The sequence below is a fragment of the Spermophilus citellus genome (genome assembly GCF_964194105.1).
Source record: "Spermophilus citellus genome assembly, chromosome: 18".
Classification (NCBI taxonomy): domain Eukaryota; kingdom Metazoa; phylum Chordata; class Mammalia; order Rodentia; family Sciuridae; genus Spermophilus; species Spermophilus citellus.
Genome location: NC_138200.1, coordinates 1173476 through 1191244, shown reverse-complemented (window position 1 = coordinate 1191244; position 17769 = coordinate 1173476). Strand labels below are relative to the sequence as shown.

Sequence of the window (17769 nt, the reverse complement as noted above, 5' to 3'; positions counted from 1 at the left end):
TTAATAGACATGGTCCTATTAGGAGAAACAGAGAGAGGACTAATAGGGGTCCTGCAAGGAGGAGGAGCCAAGGCCATACTTGACTGAACATTCCCCATGGAGCCTGTTGGCCTAGTTGCTATCTCCTCTTTTCTAGCTGTTCTTGTCCTTCATTACTCCCAGGAATGACTGTGTTTTAGCTTAACTGTTTTTGGTAGGTGTTTAAGATCAAGCTGGTCAAAATTGACTTTGTTCTATCTATTGTTAAGAGTTATCCGAGTTCCCATAGGGGTCACTCGTGGGGAAACTTGAGAGCAGCTTCTTAGTTCTGCTAGTGCCATCTGCGCTAGGATGGGTCCAGGTCTTGCTTGACCATGTGGCTTCCCTTGGAAGCATCAGGGATGTCTCCCTTCTCTGATGACCCTCCTATTCACAGCAAGTGCACTGATTGGCTTTCCATTCTCCAGTGGTCTCATTAATCTCCCTGATCAGGAGGTTATGTGGCCCAGAGTTGCAAAGCTCTTTAGAGAAGTCCCCTGTTCCCTGGATTCAGACTGACTCAGAGGGCCAGAGCCAAATATTGTTTTCTTGGCCATTTTAATTTAAGTTTAAGTCTTGATCTTAAATATCCAGCAAAGTCAATTTCACCTTAAATTAAGAGTACTGGGCTTTAGCTGAAGTCTGGCCTACTTTGGAGTCATTCTGACATGTAGTAAGATGGGAGGCACAGCCTTATCTCAGGTAAGCCAGGGCTCTTCATAAATCTTAGGTAAAGTGTTCTAGTGTTGAAGATGATCTTTGTTTTTAAATATCATTTTATAAAGTTTATATATATTGTTGTTCGAGGTCACATGAATACTAGCTAACACAATATGATATTACATTTAAATTATACCCAGTGTATAAAACTTTATATTAATCTTATTGATAACAGGTCCAGTGATAGAACATTAAATGATATAAATAAATCTCCAATATGTTATTTTTATAAGCCTAAAATTACCATGCAACCTTTTGGAGAACACCAGCTTGATATAATGTTTTTTTTTTAAAGTTTCTATCTTAAAGACTTATATACCTGGAAAATATGAACACATTTAATATACAAAGAAGAGTAATAGTACCACAATTACATTGATGTTTTTATATTAATCAAGTTTAGCTCTTAAAGAAATAACATATTACAATATTGCAAAATAACAGTTGTTGTTTAACCATAGTTGTTTAATCCTTAAATCCTTGAAGATTACTTGCTCAAAAAACTTACATATATAACCAACATATATAGACCTTCTTTATCACTTACTTAAACCTATATAGCCAACATACATAGACCTTCTTTATCACTTGCTTAAACCCTCTTATTTACTTAATCATATAGACTCTCTTTTTTTTATTGGTTGTTCACAACATTACAAAGCTCTTGACATATATTTCATACATAAGATTGAAGTGGGTTATGAACCCCTAATTTTACCCCAAATGCAGATTGCAGAATCACGTCGGTTACACATCCACAATTTTACATAATGCCCTATTAGTAATTGTTGTATTCTGCTACCTTTCCTATCCCCTACTATCCCCCCTCCCCTCCCCTCCCATCTTCTCTCTCTACCCCATCTACTGTAATTCATTTCTCTCCTTGTTTATTTTCCCATTCCCCTCACAACCTCTTATATGTAACTTTGTATAGCAATGAGGGTCTCCCTTCATTTCCATGCAATTTCCCTTTTCTCTCCCTTTCCCTCCCATCTCATGTCTCTGTTTAATGTTAATCTTTTCTTCCTGCTCTTCCTCCCTGCTCTGTTCATAGTTGCTCTCATTATATCAAAGAAGACATTTGGTATTTGTTTTTTAGGGATTGGCTGGCTTCACTAAGCATAATCTACTCTAGTGCCATCCATTTCCCTGAAAATTCTATGATTTTGTCATTTCTTATTGCTGCATAGTACTCCATTGTGTATAGATGCCACATTTTTTTAATCCATTCATCTATTGAAGGGCATCTGGGTTGGTTCCACAGTCTAGCTATTGTGAATTGTGCTGCTATGAACATCGATGTGGCAGTATCCCTGTAGCATGCTCTTTTAAGGTCTTCAGGGAATAGTCCGAGAAGGGCAATAGCAGGGTCAAATGGTGGTTCCATTCCCATCTTTCCCAGGAATCTCCAAACTGCTTTGCAAATTGGCCACACCAATTTGCAGTCCCACCAGCAATGTACAAGTGTACCCTTTTCTCCACATCCTCGCCAGCACTTCTTGTTGTTTGACTTCATAGTGGCTGCCAATCTTACTGGAGTGAGATGGTATCTTAGGGTGGTTTTGATTTGCATTTCTCTGACTGCTAGAGATGGTGAGCATTTTTTCATGTACTTGTTGATTGATTGTATATCCTCCTCTGAGAAGTGTCTGTTCAGGTCCTTGGCCCATTTGTTGATTGGGTTATTTGTTATCTTATTGTCTAATTTTTTGAGTTCTTTGTATACTCTGGATATTAGGGCTCTATCTGAAGTGTGAGGAGTAAAAATTTGTTCCCAGGATGTAGGCTCCCTATTTACCTCTCTTATTGTTTCTCTTGCTGAGAAAACACTTTTTAGTTTAAGAAAGTCCCATTTGTTGATTCTTGTTATTAACTCTTGTGCTATGGGTGTCCTATTAAGGAATTTGGAGCCCGACCCCACAATATGTAGATCGGAGCCAACTTTTTCTTCTATCAGACGCAGAGTCTCTGATTTGATATCAAGCTCCTTGATCCATTTTGAGTTAACTTTTGTGCATGGCGAGAGAAAGGGATTCAGTTTCATTTTGATGCAAATGGATTTCCAGTTTTCCCAACACCATTTGTTGAAGATGCTATCCTTCCTCCATTGCATGCTTTTAGCCCCTTTATCAAATATAAGATAGTTGTAACTTTGTGGATTAGTCTCTGTGTCCTCTATTCTATACCATTGGTCCACCCGCCTGTTTTGGTACCAGTACCATGCTGTTTTTGTCACTATTGCTCTGTAATATTGTTTGAAATCTGGTATCGCTATACCACCTGATTCACACTTCCTGTTTAGAATTGCTTTTGCTATTCTGTGTCTTTTATTTTTCCATATGAATTTCATGATTGCTTTATCTATTTCTACAAGAAATGCCGTTGGGATTTTGATTGGCATTGCATTAAACCTATAGAGAACTTTTGGTAATGTCGCCATTTTGATGATGTTAGTTCTGCCTATCCATGAACAGGGTATATTTTTCCATCTTCTAAGATCTTCTTCTACTTCTCTCTTTAGGGTTCTGTAGTTTTCATTGTATAAATCTTTCACCTCTTTTGTTAGGTTGATTCCCAAGTATTTTTTTTTTTTTGAGGATATTGTGAATGGAGTGTTTTTTCCTCATTTCTGTTTCAGAAGTTTTGTCACTGATATACAGAAATGCCTTTGATTTATGCGTGTTGATTTTATATCCTGCCACTTTGCTGAATTCATTTATTAGTTCTAGTAGTTTCTTTGTAGACCCTTTTGGGTCTTCTAGGTATAGAATCATGTCATCTGCAAATAGTGATAATTTAAGTTCTTCTTTTCCTATTTTTATGCCTTTAATTTCTTTCGTCTGTCTAATTGCTCTGGCCAGTGTTTCGAGAACTATATTGAATAGAAGTGGTGATAGAGGGCATCCCTGTCTTGTTCCAGATTTTAGAGGGAATGCCTTTAACTTTTGTCCATTCAGAATGATGCTAACCTGAGGCTTAGCATAGATAGCTTTTACAATGTCAAGGTAAGTTCCTGTTATCCCTAGTTTTTCTAATGTTTTGAACATAAAGGGATGCTGTACTTTGTCGAATGCTTTCTCTGCGTCTATCGAGATGATCATATGGTTCTTATCTTTAAGTTCATATAGACTCTCTTATCCAGAAACACCTTTTCCTTCTATTAAATCCATACTTAGAACCTTCTAATTTCTCTTTCCTATCTGTTAACTCCTTCTTTATTCACACTTTGAACCAATCCTTGTAAATTTCTGAATTTAGGTAAATTATTCCATTTTAATAAGAGATATTTTGTTATTTGCAGCACACAATTAATCACATCTGTTGACCATTTCATAAAAACATGAACAATGTTTAAGTATATAGAATTATACTGTTGTAGGGACGGACAAGGCAAGGCACCTAAGATAGCACCTGGTTGCAGCCTGATTCAAAGGGCACAGCTTCTGCTCTTATCAATTAATCCCCTCAACCCCAAATTTAGGTAGTTTCAGAATTTTGCACCCAGCATGTAAAGGGAGGGGCTCAGAAGTTCACAGTCTGCAGAAGTTCACAAAAAGCAGTTTTTTGTTTTTTTTCTCTGTTCTGGGCAAGTTAACCCTCCAAGGACCACACCTGAGAAGGGGAGAGCTTCTTCTCCCCTTTCTTTCCTCCCCCTGCCAGCTGTTACCGTGGAGCCCAGTTGGTAACTTCTTTTTTTTTTAAATTTTAATATTTATTTTTTAGTCGGCGGACACAACAGCTTTGTTTGTATGTGGTGCTGAGGATCGAACCTGGGCTGCACGCATGCCAGGAGAGCGCGCTACCGCTTGAGCAACATCCCCATTCCCAGTTGGTAACTTCTTTATCCTCAAAATGTAGCCATCTCTGTGAAGCCCAGCTCAAGGCCAGAGGCCTTGTTCACATATTTTGTGAAAAACTAGTAAGGGGGTGTCCAGCACCTGGAGTGCTGATTTTTTTCAGACATGGTCAAGTAAAACAGGGCAACATGAAAAGTGGAAGTTTATCTTCAATAAACTCTTTTATAGAGATTCTTTTGCTGAAAGTCCTAAAATCAGCCATGGTGAAGATTCTGGAGAAGGTCAGTGAAGACTTTTCTGTGGGCCTGGTAGGGAGGGGGAAGACAGGAAGGCGGGGCTGAGAGCATCTAGGGTGGATCTGAGAATGAGGAAGGAGATGTAAAGAATAATGGGAAAGGGGTTTGGGATTTTCCTAGCAACAAAAACTTGAGCAGTAGAACAGGTAGAGCAGAGGGGAAGACAGGAGTGAATATCCCAAAAAGCCTGTAAGGGACTTTAATTCTTAGTAACCTGTTTTCAGTGATGACAAAGCAACTTTAAGGCCATTTTCACCAGATCTTGGATAGGGGTCTGAGGGCTCTCCTCAGCTCATTTGAGCTTTGGGTTAGCTGGTAAGAGGACCTGGTGGGACCTGGTGTGGGTGCTAACAGTAGAAGAGAGGAGTGAGTGGGTGGAGGGATTCCTTCAGTAACTGCTACCTCAGCAAGGGGGCAATGGTCTGAGGAAGGGCGGTGGTGTAGGTTTTTGATCTAGTGATTGGAGGGGAGAAAGCAGATTATTGAGGTGGGAGTGACGGCGGAGAGTCTGGGGCAGAAGGCTGAGGGTGAGGACTTATTCGAGCCAGGTGATAGGATGGAGGTTTATTAGCAGGGTCAAAAGTAGTGGATGAGTCCGGAGGAGGAGAAAGTTGGGGATCGTGGTTGGGGGAGTTGGTTTGCAAGCTGAAAGAACTTGTAGAGGGTTGCAAGCGGTGCAGAGAGCAGGATTGGATCGGAGCAAGAAGAAAGTGATCTCTACCCATGTTTTCGACCGCTCACAGTAAATGTAGAGATCCCTCACAATGGAGGGACCCAGGGACCCAAAAGGGACCATCTGCTTTGGTTGTCTAAGGGATAAGTGGGCCAGGCCTGGGTGCTATATTTGATCGATTTTTGGGTTTGAGGTCTGGTGTCAAGGAGAGGGTTTTGAGGTTATCCAAGAGGCATTGTAGAGGAGAGTCGACCGGCAGAGAGGACACACTACCCATGTCTCAAACGTAGTATAAGGAGGAGGAAAGAGGACGCAAATATAGTATAAGGGAGAAGGAGACGCAAACGTAGTATAAGGGAGAGGAAAGGAGACGCAATTGTAGTACAGGAGAGAAGGAGGAAACTGATTTATTGGCAAAAGGGGCGTCCCCGCTAGAGCCAAAAATCAGGAGTGCCTTAGTGACAGGTTCGAGCTGCAGAGATTGGTCGTCACCAAATCCTGACAGTTGAAGCTCTCGTCCTGGACGGAGCCAGAGCCGGAGGAGACCTTGGCCAAGGCTTTTTGGGACCCCTCCTGGAGAGGCCGGAGACTCCCAGGGCTGGAAAGAGGGGAAAGAGAGAGACAGGGGAAGAGGGAGGAGGGGGAGGGTAAGGTTCTCTCTAGCAGCCAACTCTTGAAGGTGAGGACTAGGACTTTATGAACCACCGAGACCGTGAAGGTCTGGGTGGGGTGTGATGTTCAGTTCTCTGTTATGTGTCCCCAAAGGTTACACAGTCCTTTGAGGGAGACCTACAAAGCCTATGCTGATAAACTGCCAGCTGGGAAGGGAAGGGAATAATTTTGAACCCAGGAGTCTAATCTGCCCAAGGAAGGAGTCCCTGAGGACCACCTTAGCCTTGAAGGCTGTGGTGGGGTGTTTTCCTCCCCACAGGTGGGCAAAGAGGTTTGCCAGACAATCAACGGTCAAATCCTCCTGACACCACCATTGGGTTTAGGACTCCAGGAAGGGGAAACTCACCAATCGAAGGCCGGTGGTGGATGGAGTTCTGGCCGATCGAGAAAATGGGTTCAGGTTGACCGGTGAGTGGCACTTCCGAAGGAAGAGGGACCCAAAAGTGGGTTTTAACCCTCTCCTGGGTTTTTGGCACCAATGAAAGGAAAGGGACCACAACACTCAGAGCAACCAAGAGATCTTTATTGCAGCAGTGCAACAGAGGAGAAAAGAGAGAGAGAGAGAGAGAGAGAGAGAGAGAGAGAGAGAGAGAGAGCGCAGGAGAGATAGAGCAAGGGGGGGGGCGGCAGGAGGGAGTTTTTATAGCCCAAATCTAATGAGGTCTCTGGGTCTGCAAGCTGCCTGTTGGCACAAGGGAGGTTACGTGTTCGGCCTTGAGCGGGGGCTTGAAGCAATCAGATGATAAAGAGCCAGACAGAGGGTTTGAGTGGCCAGGTCACCCTGCAGCTAACTTTGTTTGGCCCGCCCTGCAGACAGCTTACTCAGCCTGTCCGCACCTAACAGCTCCGACCACCTGATTTGAATCCGGCGCGAGGCTTGGTGGGGCCGGCAGGCTGTACCTCTTTGTTACCTGTATTCGGCATCTGAGGGCTCACAACTGTTCTAAAAGCGCAAGGAACAAAACACCTCACCACGTCTCCACCGTCAGTGACCATCTTGGCAGACCAACTTCCCTCTTTCACATTTTAAGAGGAATCATGTTTTCTAAAGGTAACAGATTCATCTTATTAAAACACTGTCACACAGCAAACAGCGCAAAGGAGGAAAGAGCCACCAGATCCCACAAGTCGCTCCCTTCCCCACGAGGGGGGGGCCTTCCAGGGTCTGTCCCAAGGCCTGAGGGTGGAAGCCGGGTGCTGCCCACTCTTTGGCCACGTGGACAGTTAGTCATTAACTCCTGGCATCCACGGGCGCAGCAGTCACCGGCCGCACACCCCAGAAGACGTACAGGACGGTGCTGCGCTGCCGTGGGACCCCCAAACCCCCGGGGCCCAGGCCAGCTGGGTCGGTGCGCATGCGTGCCCGCCAGCGGCGGCCGGAAGTCAGGGCACCGGCCCAGGAGGCCACGCGGCGAGCGCGGAGGGGCGGGGCCGGGCCTCCTTTCCCAGGCGCCTCCGCGCGCTGCGGCCGGTGGGCCCGGGGAGGCCCCGTGGGAAGCCGCCCGCCGGGTGCGGTGCCCCGCGGTGAGGAGCGAGCCCACGGGTGGAGAGTCCCGCGCCGGCGGCGAGCCCCGAGGGCAGGCGGCTGGCCTCGCACAGTGCGGGTCACTCGCGTTGAGAGGGGCAACACGTGTGCGAAGTGGCGCCCGAGCGGCCGCCGCGCGCAGGAGTGTGCAGCCTCCCCCTCGCCCCGGGGGGAGCACACGAAGGACACCGGGACCTGACCGGGCCACCCCAGGGTGAAGCGGCACCGGGTTCTCCCAGCCCTTGGGGGCAAGCCGATGACGTCGTCGCCCGCACCCCACTGTGGGGTCCCTCCTTCCGTGGCGGGGGACCCCTGCGTTGACCTCTGTGTGCGCGTGGGACTTGGCAGGGCCCTGGGTGAGACCCCAGTTCCAGGACCCACATGGGGCTCCTTACAGCTCCGGCGCCTCTTGTGCCCTTCAAAATAAACTGCACCCAGTAGAAATGGGAAAGAAGCCACCTGGGAACTGTCAGGTGGTCTGAAGTCACCAATGTCAGCTGGGACCACTGCAGGCACCTCGGTAGGGAACGTGGACCACGCCGCGTGGAGGCCAAGGCAAGAAGGGGGCGAGTCCGAGTCCCGCCCGGGCCATGGGAGAGGCCTGGGATGCAGCTCCTGCGGCCTACATTGGCTCGGAACCGGCTCTCCCCAACACCCACCACACACCGGGGGTGAACCCGGGTGCTTTACCCCTGAGCCACACCCCCAGTCATTTCTATTTTTGAGACAGGGCTCGGTAAGTAGATCAGGCTGGCCTCTAATTTAGGATGGCCTTTCCTCAGCCTCTTGAGCTGCTGAGATGACATCACTGCACCGAGTGATGTCCTTCACTTTAAAAGAATCATTTTAGATTAATGAAGGTCAGCTTACACTTCAGCAGATACATAGTAAAAGCATGAATTAGCCACCAATGTGTCTGTGTGAGTGTCTGTGTGTTCCCCAAAATGGAGAGAAATGTTCGAGCTAACTTGAATTACAAAGGAGGTATCTTTCAGCTAACTTACTGACAAAGATGAAAATATAATACCCAGGGGCTATGGAATTTACACTCCTTGAGTACTATGCAGACTTTCTCCTGCTTCTTTGTAACAAAAAAAAACTGGTCCACACTTTCAAACTCTGATCTGGAAGTAGCTGTGAATCTTAACTATGGATCCATTTAGCCCAGGAAATAAAGACATGGGGTGTAGCCCACAGAAATGGTGGATGTAAGCCAATCCCCACAAACCAACCAACAAACTAAAAGCAATGTAAAATGGTAGGTAGTAAGGTTGCTTTGCTAAGTAATGTTATTTAAATAATCTTTCTACTGGTGGATAATCTGGTGAGAAATGGCATATTTTCAGTCCTAAATGATTTCCATACAGATATGTAATCACCCAAGAAAAGTGTCATTTGCATAGTGGAAACAAATACTTTAAGTACATGATCCTTAATAAAGGACAAATTAATGTCATCTGTGTCTGGAAATGATATTCTCAGAAGACAGACCCTCCTCTGGGATCCTCCAGCCCAATGTGCCTGAACTCAACGTAATCCTGGGGAAAATCAGATGCTCAGCGGGAACCTATCTCAAAAACCAAAAAGAAGTGGAATGGGCTCAGTGGAAGGGAACCCCTGAGTTCAGCCTCAGTAAAACACACACACACACACACACACACACACACACACACACACACGAGTATATTCTTCAAAGATACCAGTGTCATAAAGAAAGGCTAGGAAGGTGGGAGACTGGGGCCCCACAATCCAGGCGATGGGGGACGCAGCTCAGTGGTGACAAAGAGCAGGAGGGGGGGCACAAGAAAGGTCAAGGGAATTATAAGATCAAAGAATATTAAAGAAACAGGACAACTGAGTGTTTCACACAACTCTGGGTTGGCCCCTCTGCTGGAAGTAAGCTCTCTTCAAAGTGTACCTGGCACACAGTGGGTTAAAGGAAATATGGAGAGCGGACCTTGGGCCTGGCTCTAGGACGGGATTTAGTCAAAAGAGGTGTGTTTTAGAAAAGGGTGGAGCGCCGGGCTGATGAATACCCAGGATTCCCGCCAGACCTGATCAGAGCCCTCCTCCATCCTCCCTGGGCCGCAGTTCTTCAAACTGTAAGTTTCCTCAGCCGGTGGAGTTTGCTTGTTGGGTTGGTGGGATGTCAGGTATTGTGGTGAGGGGGGTTTCTTATTTCACCCATTACGTGTGTGAGTTGTGGATCAGCACGCCTTAGGTTGGTTTTGATTTGGGTTAGTTTTCTGTGACTGGATATTGGCCTTTTCAGAAAGGAGCTCACATTTAACACAGGAATTAGTGTTCACATCTGTAATTGTAGCGACTTGGGAGGCTGAGGCAGGAGGATCTCAATTTGAGGACAGCCTTGGCCACACACACAAGACCCTGTGGTGGTGAAACAATTACCTGCAACATTATTACCTAACAAGGAGCTGTGCTCATCACCACAACTTTCTGACATATCAGAAACCAAGCCCCAGCAAGGAGTTGGGTGTTGCAGAAGCAGGAAGTGCTGAAGCGAGGCTTTGAACTCTGGCAGTTGGATTGTAACATCTGGTCTTCATACATCTTTTCTCCTGCTTCTTTGAAACAAGAAAAAATACTAAAGATGCTGAGAATGCCAGGATAAACAAAATTATGATTAGCTTTTAAGTTAGAACCTCATAAAGTGTAAGTTTTCTCAAGCAATTAAACATTTCCAGAGGAGCTAGTGAGGCAGGGTTCTGAGAAAATCTATAGGGCTGCTCCCTGGGTTGTAATCTCCTCTGTGTGATCAGGGAGGGGCATTCAGAAATGCGTTCAGAGATAATCCCGTGGAGACCACCGGCCTCCTCCCCTGGGCTTGGCACACCGGCCCCAGGGCGCCTGGAGAGCGCCGCACCCTGTGCTACCTCCTCAGAGGATTTTTTTTTTTTTTAAAGAGAGAGAGAGAATTTTTTTTTTATATTTATTTTTTAGTTTTTGGCGGACACAACATCTTTGTTGGTATGTGGTGCTGAGGATCGAACCCGGGCCGCACGCATGCCAGGCGAGCGCGCTACCGCTTGAGCCACATCCCCAGCCCCGATGATTATTTTTGATTTATTACTCTATTTATTACTGTTCTCTCTTTGATTTCAGAGACCCATGCCCACCACCCCTTTTTAAAATTTTTTCCAGAGAGGATTTTCTGAAACTTTCTGAAACTGCTTTCAGTTTGGGGATACGTGTCCCCTTCCAGGTGCTTCTGTGCTCCTCCTCCTTCCTCCACCGCCTCTCTCCCTCCCTCCCTACCTCTATCCCTCCCTCTCTCTTTCCCTCTCCCCTTCCTCTCTTCTCTCCCCCGCCTCCCTCTCTCTCCCTCCCCTCTCCCCCTCCATCTCTCCCCCTCCCTCTCTCTCCCTCCCTCCTTCTCTCCTCTCCCCCCACCCCGTCTCCATCCCTCTCTCTCCATTCTAGTGGTCACCCAGCACCTCACCTCGCCTCCTCTTTCTTTCCTGTCCCTCAGGTTGACCCTCCGGGCTCCATGCCCACCAGTTACTTCCCTCCCCGATTTCCCAGCAGTGTCCTAGTTTCCCTTCACACGTTGACCCTTCTGCAACCTCAGGAAAAGCTGGTAGTCACAGGTCAAGTGATGGACATGTGGTATTTGCAACCCTTGCAGTGGACTTGCGGGCAGTGACGCGCTAAGTCTCTCTCATTGCGGGTGCTAGAACGTTGAGGGGCTAAGAGTGAAGACTGCATTGCGGTAAAGAGAAATGCTGGCTTACAGAGTGAGTGGTCAGGTTGAGGAGGAGTCAAATGATTGAAGGCTACATTTATGCCCTGGGAAACTACACATCTGTGATTTTTTTGTTTTTGGGTTTTCGTTTGTTTGTTTTGGTACTGGGGATTGAACTCAGGGGCACTCAAACACGGAGCTACATCCCCAGCCCCATTTTGCATTTTATCTGGAGACAGGAGCTCACTGAGCAGCTCAGCGCCTGGCCCTTGCTGAGGCTGGATGGAAAATTCAGAGACCCGTGAGCAGCTTCACCAGATTGGCTACATTAAGCCAGTTGCACAGGTGTCCCAGCCCCGCGCAGGGAGGTCTGATCCTGGACGCCCACTCAGGGCACACTGCTCCCTCTGCCACCTCCCAGCCTCCATGGCTTCAGAGCCTGGCACTGCTGAGGGCTGCGGGACCCAGAGGCAGCTTCAGGCGTGAGAGGTGAACCCTTTTCTCTTCGCGCCCTCTTCTGTGGTTGCGGCTGTTGCTCAGGCTGCTTTGCACTGGGCCCAACAGATGCTCCCGCCTCACCCTGCCCATGCAGCGGCTCCCACGTCTCCTGAAGTGCATCCCACTGTGTTTTCCACTCCCCGGCTTTGTGGTTGGGCAGCTGTCAGGCAGGCGCTGCGTGTCGGCATAGGCTGTGCATCTGATTGATGGGTGAATGCACTGTAGAAGGGAATGATTTCCCCAGTCAAGATGGTGCCGCTGTCCATCGCTACGTGTTCACCTTTTGTGGATGTGAGTGAGAGCACGTAGTGTCTACTCAGACTCAGACTTCAAGGCGCAATGTGTCATCATCAATAGGCGTGACCGTGCTGCACCTTGTAGATCCAGAACTTGTTCACCTTAGAAATGAGCATGGGTCCCCTTTTGCCACCGCCCCATCTCCCTCACCCCCAATCCTGGACCCACCACTCCACTCTCTGCTCCTACCAGTTTGGTTCTACCCGTCCGTGAGATGACTCGGTGCTTTCACCCTCTATCTGACTTGCTTCTCTTCCACAGCATCCTCTGAAGTTGTTCTTGTGCTCACAAGTGGCAGGGCTCCTTCTAGGTGAAGGCCTGATAATATTCACAACAACCTGGATTTCCTTATCGATTCGTCTGTTGATGGACAGTTAGGCCATCTCCTATCTTGGGTATTGTAGAAAATAGAGTACAAGTTGGGCACAGGGTCCATGCCTGTAAGTTCAGCAACTTGGGAGGCTGAGGTGAGAGGATTGCAAATTTGAGGCCATTCTTGAAAGTTTAGTGGGACTCTGTCTCAAAAATAAAAAGGGCTTTGACTGGCTCCCTGGTAGTCTCCCCTGTGATAAAAATCTCTGTAGCTGAAGAAAGAAAAAGAAACAAAGGGTGGGGAAGGAAGAGGAAAAAAGGAACAGTGGAGTCGGGCGTGCACCTGTCTGTTGGGGGTTCAGACTGGGGACCCTTCCCTTCTGGGATGGCCATGTCAGTCTGCAGTCCACCACAGCACCAGGGTCCCTTCTCTCCAGGTCCTCATCCACACTGAGGATCTCTTTTTTTAATTAATTGATATATTCTAATTAGGCATAGATGACAGCAGAATGCATTTTGATTCGTTTTACACAAGTGCAGCAGGACTTTTCATTTCTCTGGTTGTACACAGCGGAGCGTCCCACCACATGTGCAGTCCGACGTGTACCTGGGTGATGATGTCATCTCATTCCACCACCTTTCCTGCCCCGTTCCCCTCCCATCCCGCCATTCCCTGTGCCCAGTTTCTCCGTTTTTCCCACGCCTCCCCCACATGGATCAGCATCCACTTATCAGAGAACATTTGGCCTTTGTTTTTTGGGGATTGACTTACTAAGCTCAGCATGATACTCTCCAACTCCATCCACTTATCTGCAAATGCCATCGTGTTATTCTTTTTAATGCTGAGGAACATTCCACTGTGTCGATATACCACAGTCTCTTTATCCATCCATCTACTGAAGGGCATCTAGGTGGGCTCCACAGTTTAGCTGTGGTGAACTGTGCTGCTATAAACATTGATGTGGCTGTGTCCCTCAAGTGTGCTGCCTGTAAGTCCTTTGGGTATAGAGTGAGGAGAGGGACAGCTGGGTCAAATAGGGTTCCATTCCCAGTGTTGCAACCACTCGGGAAAGCAGTATGGAGGTTCCTTGGAAGACACTGAGCATCTCTTCTCCATACAGGCCGTCAGAGCAGCTGTGGTGGCAGCTCACTGTGGGTCTGGTTTGCTCCTCCCTGGGGGGTGTCCTTGAGCCCCTCTGTCTCATCTTCTGCCTTCTCCTTCCTTTGCACCTTCGTGTGCTCTCCACCACATCCACATGTGTCCCCCTGCTGCTTGCTGAGAGGCCAGTCCTCAGACCTGCCGTGTGAGTGCTCTGGGCATGTCAGACCCTGCACTCTCAGGTCTGTCAGGAGGTGACGTGCCTTCCGCACCAGCACAACGGTCCATTTTAACCACTAAAAATGGCCAAAGGAGGGCAGACGTGTTCCGAGGCTGGCATGGCTTAGAACGTCGCAGCTCCTCAAAAGCGACTTTCACTTGGGACTTGAGAAGACCCATAGCAGATGGTGTTCCATAGGGTCTTACGCCAAGCGTCATGGCTAGAACATGGTGGTTAAAATGAGGGTGTGTGCTTTTTGTCCTTTAGGGCACAGTGTTTCATTTATAAAGAAAGGATGCTTCCTCCAAAGACAAACACAAATCTGGAGCAAGAGGACGGGGGCGAGGAAGTGGAGAGGAACCGTCATTGACTCCCTGGAGGGAGGAAAGGAAATGAAGCTGGCAGTCACTTCCAGACCCGGAGAGTGCGTGGGTTTCCCAGCTGAGCGATGACATGGCCAGTGTCCTCACTGGATGTATGACGTGGCGGGACGTGACCTTATTATTCATTGGCAAATCATCCTACATAGGTGTTGAACCATCAAAAACATTTCTGGACATTTTTCATCAAAATAGATTTCAAAATCCCATGGAACTGGAGAGTGGTCTGTCCTCGACAACAGGGATCTGGTAGCCGACAAAATCCTGTTTTACCACCTCAAGCCACTTTGGGGGTCCTTTCATACCCAAAGCAGAAGTGAACCTCCCCTCTCAGAAGACGCCCTGGTTGATGTCAGAACCACCGCCTCTTGGGAAGAAAGGGTCACTAGAATGTGAAGGTAAGAAGAGGATGAAGAGGAGCGAGGACGCTCTGGGAGAAGATGACCTGGTACCCAGCAAGAAATGCCAGGCCCAGCCCTGGAAGTTTGCAGGAAGCCACGGGGAGCGACCCCTGAGCTTAGACGATGAAGGAAAAGAAAGAAACTCTGAGGACGCTGGGCCTTCAGCCGGGACCAGCCCCACCCCAGGGCCCTCCGACAGAACAAGTCTGGGGTCTCCACCGGAGTTGGACGGGGACAACCCGGGGTGGCAGGAAGCCCAGGCGGCCCCCGACACTCCTGCGGAGCCAGGGTGGGAGTGGCGCGGCTTCCCCAACCTGGGGAACACCTGCTACATGAACGCCGTGCTCCAGGCGCTGTTGGCCATCCCGTCCTTTGCCGAGGGCTTGCTCCTGCAGGGCGTCTCCTGGGGGACAGCACCCTGGCCCTCGGGGGCTCTCCTCACGCCCCTGAGCTGGCTGCTGGTTTTGAAAGATCTCTGCAAGGTGGAGACCAAGCAGGAGCTGCTCCTGAGCATCAAAAGTGCCATTTCAGCGGCTGCGGAGTCCTTTCAGGGAAGCCAGCAGAACGACGCGCATGAATTTTTAGGACAGTGTTTACAGCAGCTCAAAGGCGAGTTTGAGGATTTAAAGGCCACCTGGAGCGCTGGCGGGGAGGCGGCTGGGGGGGACCCAGCCCCAGAGCTGTGGGCTGGCAGCCCTGCCTCCGAAGCATCCCACTGCCCTGTGAGTGCTAATTTTGAGTTTGAGATGCAGATTTCCATCACGTGCCAATTGTGTGGCTGGGTGGTCCTCAAGACAGAGCCCAGCAACCACCTGTCCCTGGACCTGCACCGCGGGACGGAACCCCTGCCTCTGTCCGTCCAGACGGCGCTGGACCTCTTCTTTGCAGCCGAGGAGCTGCAGTACCGGTGTGAGCGGTGCCAGCACAGGCGCTCCGTGCTGAGGTGCTGGTTCGGCAGGCTGCCCCGGGTCCTCATTGTCCACCTCAAACGCTACAGCTTCGACGACGCCTGGCTGCTGGTGAAGAATGACCGGCGTGTCCTCGTCTCCCCGTCCTTGCTTCTGTCGTCTCAGTGCAGCGCAGACACCAAGCCGCCACTCCCCGTGGTCAGAAGGGCGCCTGCGGGGGACACCAACTTCCTGCACGCCGTCTCTCAAGAGATGCTTTCTGCGGTCCCCAGCCCGTCCTTGCCATCCGAGAGGCAGAGCTCCGCATCCCGTGGGCCCGGGGGAGTCCAGAGCACACGTGGAGGAGCAGGCAGGACCCAGCAGCAGGGAGGCCTGGAGTCGGAGCTGACCGACCCCGGACGCAGGGCGCCTGAGCGGGGACAGGCGACTGCAGACTCCACGGTGGCCGAGGAAGGCCGCCCCCTGCCTCATGAGGATAGAGGAGAGCCAGTCAGCACCCCCAGCTCAGTGCTTGCAGAGGTGCCTGGAAACCCAGAACTTCAGAACAGTAAGAAAACCAACTCCGGGGGTGTCCAGGGATGTCCAGAGAAGGACATGAGTGGACCCACAGAAGCCACACTTCTGGAAGCCGACCAAGACGTCTGTGGTGCGTCGGATTCTCACAGGGGTCCTGAAAACCAGGACCCTATCGCCCAGGCCCGGGCACCAGAGGCTGTGGGGTCGGGAGGTCCTCCTCCGGCTTACAGGCTGGTCAGCGTGGTCAGCCATGTCGGGAGCTCCCACGACTCGGGCCACTACATCAGTGACGTGTTCGACTTTCAACAGCAGGCCTGGTTCCTGTACAATGACCTGAAGGTATCGCAGATCCCAGAGGCCGTGATGTGGGAGGCCAGGAAGCGCACGGGGTACCTATTTTTTTACATGCACAATGAGATTTTTGAGGAATCGTTGGAAAAGACAGCGAGTTCCCAGAAACTTAGCGCCAAGACAGAGACGACCCCTTGGGCTGACTCAGAAGAGACCCCTTGGGACAACTTGTGACGTAAGCCAACTTGCCTGTGGCCTCCTCAGTCCCACTTCCTCTCAGGAGGTAGAACACTGACCTGGGCCAGAATGTAGGAACACACGACTCAAAGTGAAATTTTATTCTGAGGACAGAAACCTGGATCTCATAACTCCGGAGAGATGCACCCTTCTCTCCTACAAGGTCAGAAATGGTGCTGCTTGAGTTTTGCTTTTTTGTTGTTGTTGTTTTTGGTACTGAGAATGGAATCCTGGGCACTTAAACTCTGAGCCCCATCCCCAGCACTTTTTATTTTTTATTTAGAGACTGTCTTATTAAGTTGCTGAGGTTGGCTTTGAACTTGCTATCCTCCTGCCTCAACCTCCCAGGTCACTGAGATTACAGATGTTGTGCCACGGCACCCATGGCTTCTCAAATTTTAATGGGATGGTGTGAAAAGGTCCTTCCTGAACCAGCAACCTAGTAGCAGCAAGGGACTGATCAGAAATACAAAATCTGAAGTGAGGCACGGGGTACATGACTGTCATCCCAGTGACTAGGGAGGCTGAGACAGGAGGATCAGAGGTTCAAGGCCAGCCTCAGCAACTCAGCAAGACACTGTCTCAAAATAAAAATAAAAATTAGTGGGGATGTATCTCAGTGGTAAAACACACCTGGGTTCAATCCCCAGAAGCAGGAGAAGAAGGAAGAAATGCAAAATTTGAGATCCACGTCTAGAATGGCTGATTCAGAATGGGAAATAAGCCCAGCATTCGGAGAGGCGGTGCCCTAAAAGTTCGAGAAGCGCTCTTCAGTGTGGGGAGCATCGCGCTCGTTTTGCCATTGTACATATGTACCGCTCACATTGTGAAGGATTTTCATTGTATTTTTCGGTTTCTTAAGTTTATTCATATCATTCTTTGGTAAACTTATTAAAATAAAAACCCAGCAGATGAGTGCACCATGGGCTGAGTTCTCCATGGGCCTTGGCTTATCACTAGTGAACTTTGCTCAGCCTCCTGGGAGCTGCAGGCACGTTGGGGTGGCGTGGGAGGCGGGCAGAGTGTTGAAGGATATGGGATGTTTTCAGAAGTTCTTTCTCTGTAGTTTGATTCAGACTTTTGTTATTTCACTATATTATGGAACCAAATATACCTTTTTTCCATCTCATTTTGATGTGGTATAGCGTTTTAAAAGTATTTTTATCTACTCGTTGGGCTTATTCTGTCAACACAGGGTCAGGGGTT

The 17769-nt window shown here is 48.9% G+C and overlaps 1 protein-coding gene across 1 annotated transcript; it reads left to right on the top strand.

Annotated features, from left to right (window-relative positions):
* Window positions 1-14619: 14619 nt before the first annotated feature.
* LOC308637304 (ubiquitin carboxyl-terminal hydrolase 29-like) lies at window positions 14620-16560 on the top strand (the record flags this gene model as incomplete). The annotated part of the gene is made up of 1 exon (XM_081273618.1): window positions 14620-16560. One exon carries the CDS (start codon window positions 14620-14622, stop codon window positions 16558-16560), a length of 1941 nt encoding a protein of 646 aa, XP_081129744.1.
* Between the last annotated feature and the right edge of the window lie 1209 nt (window positions 16561-17769).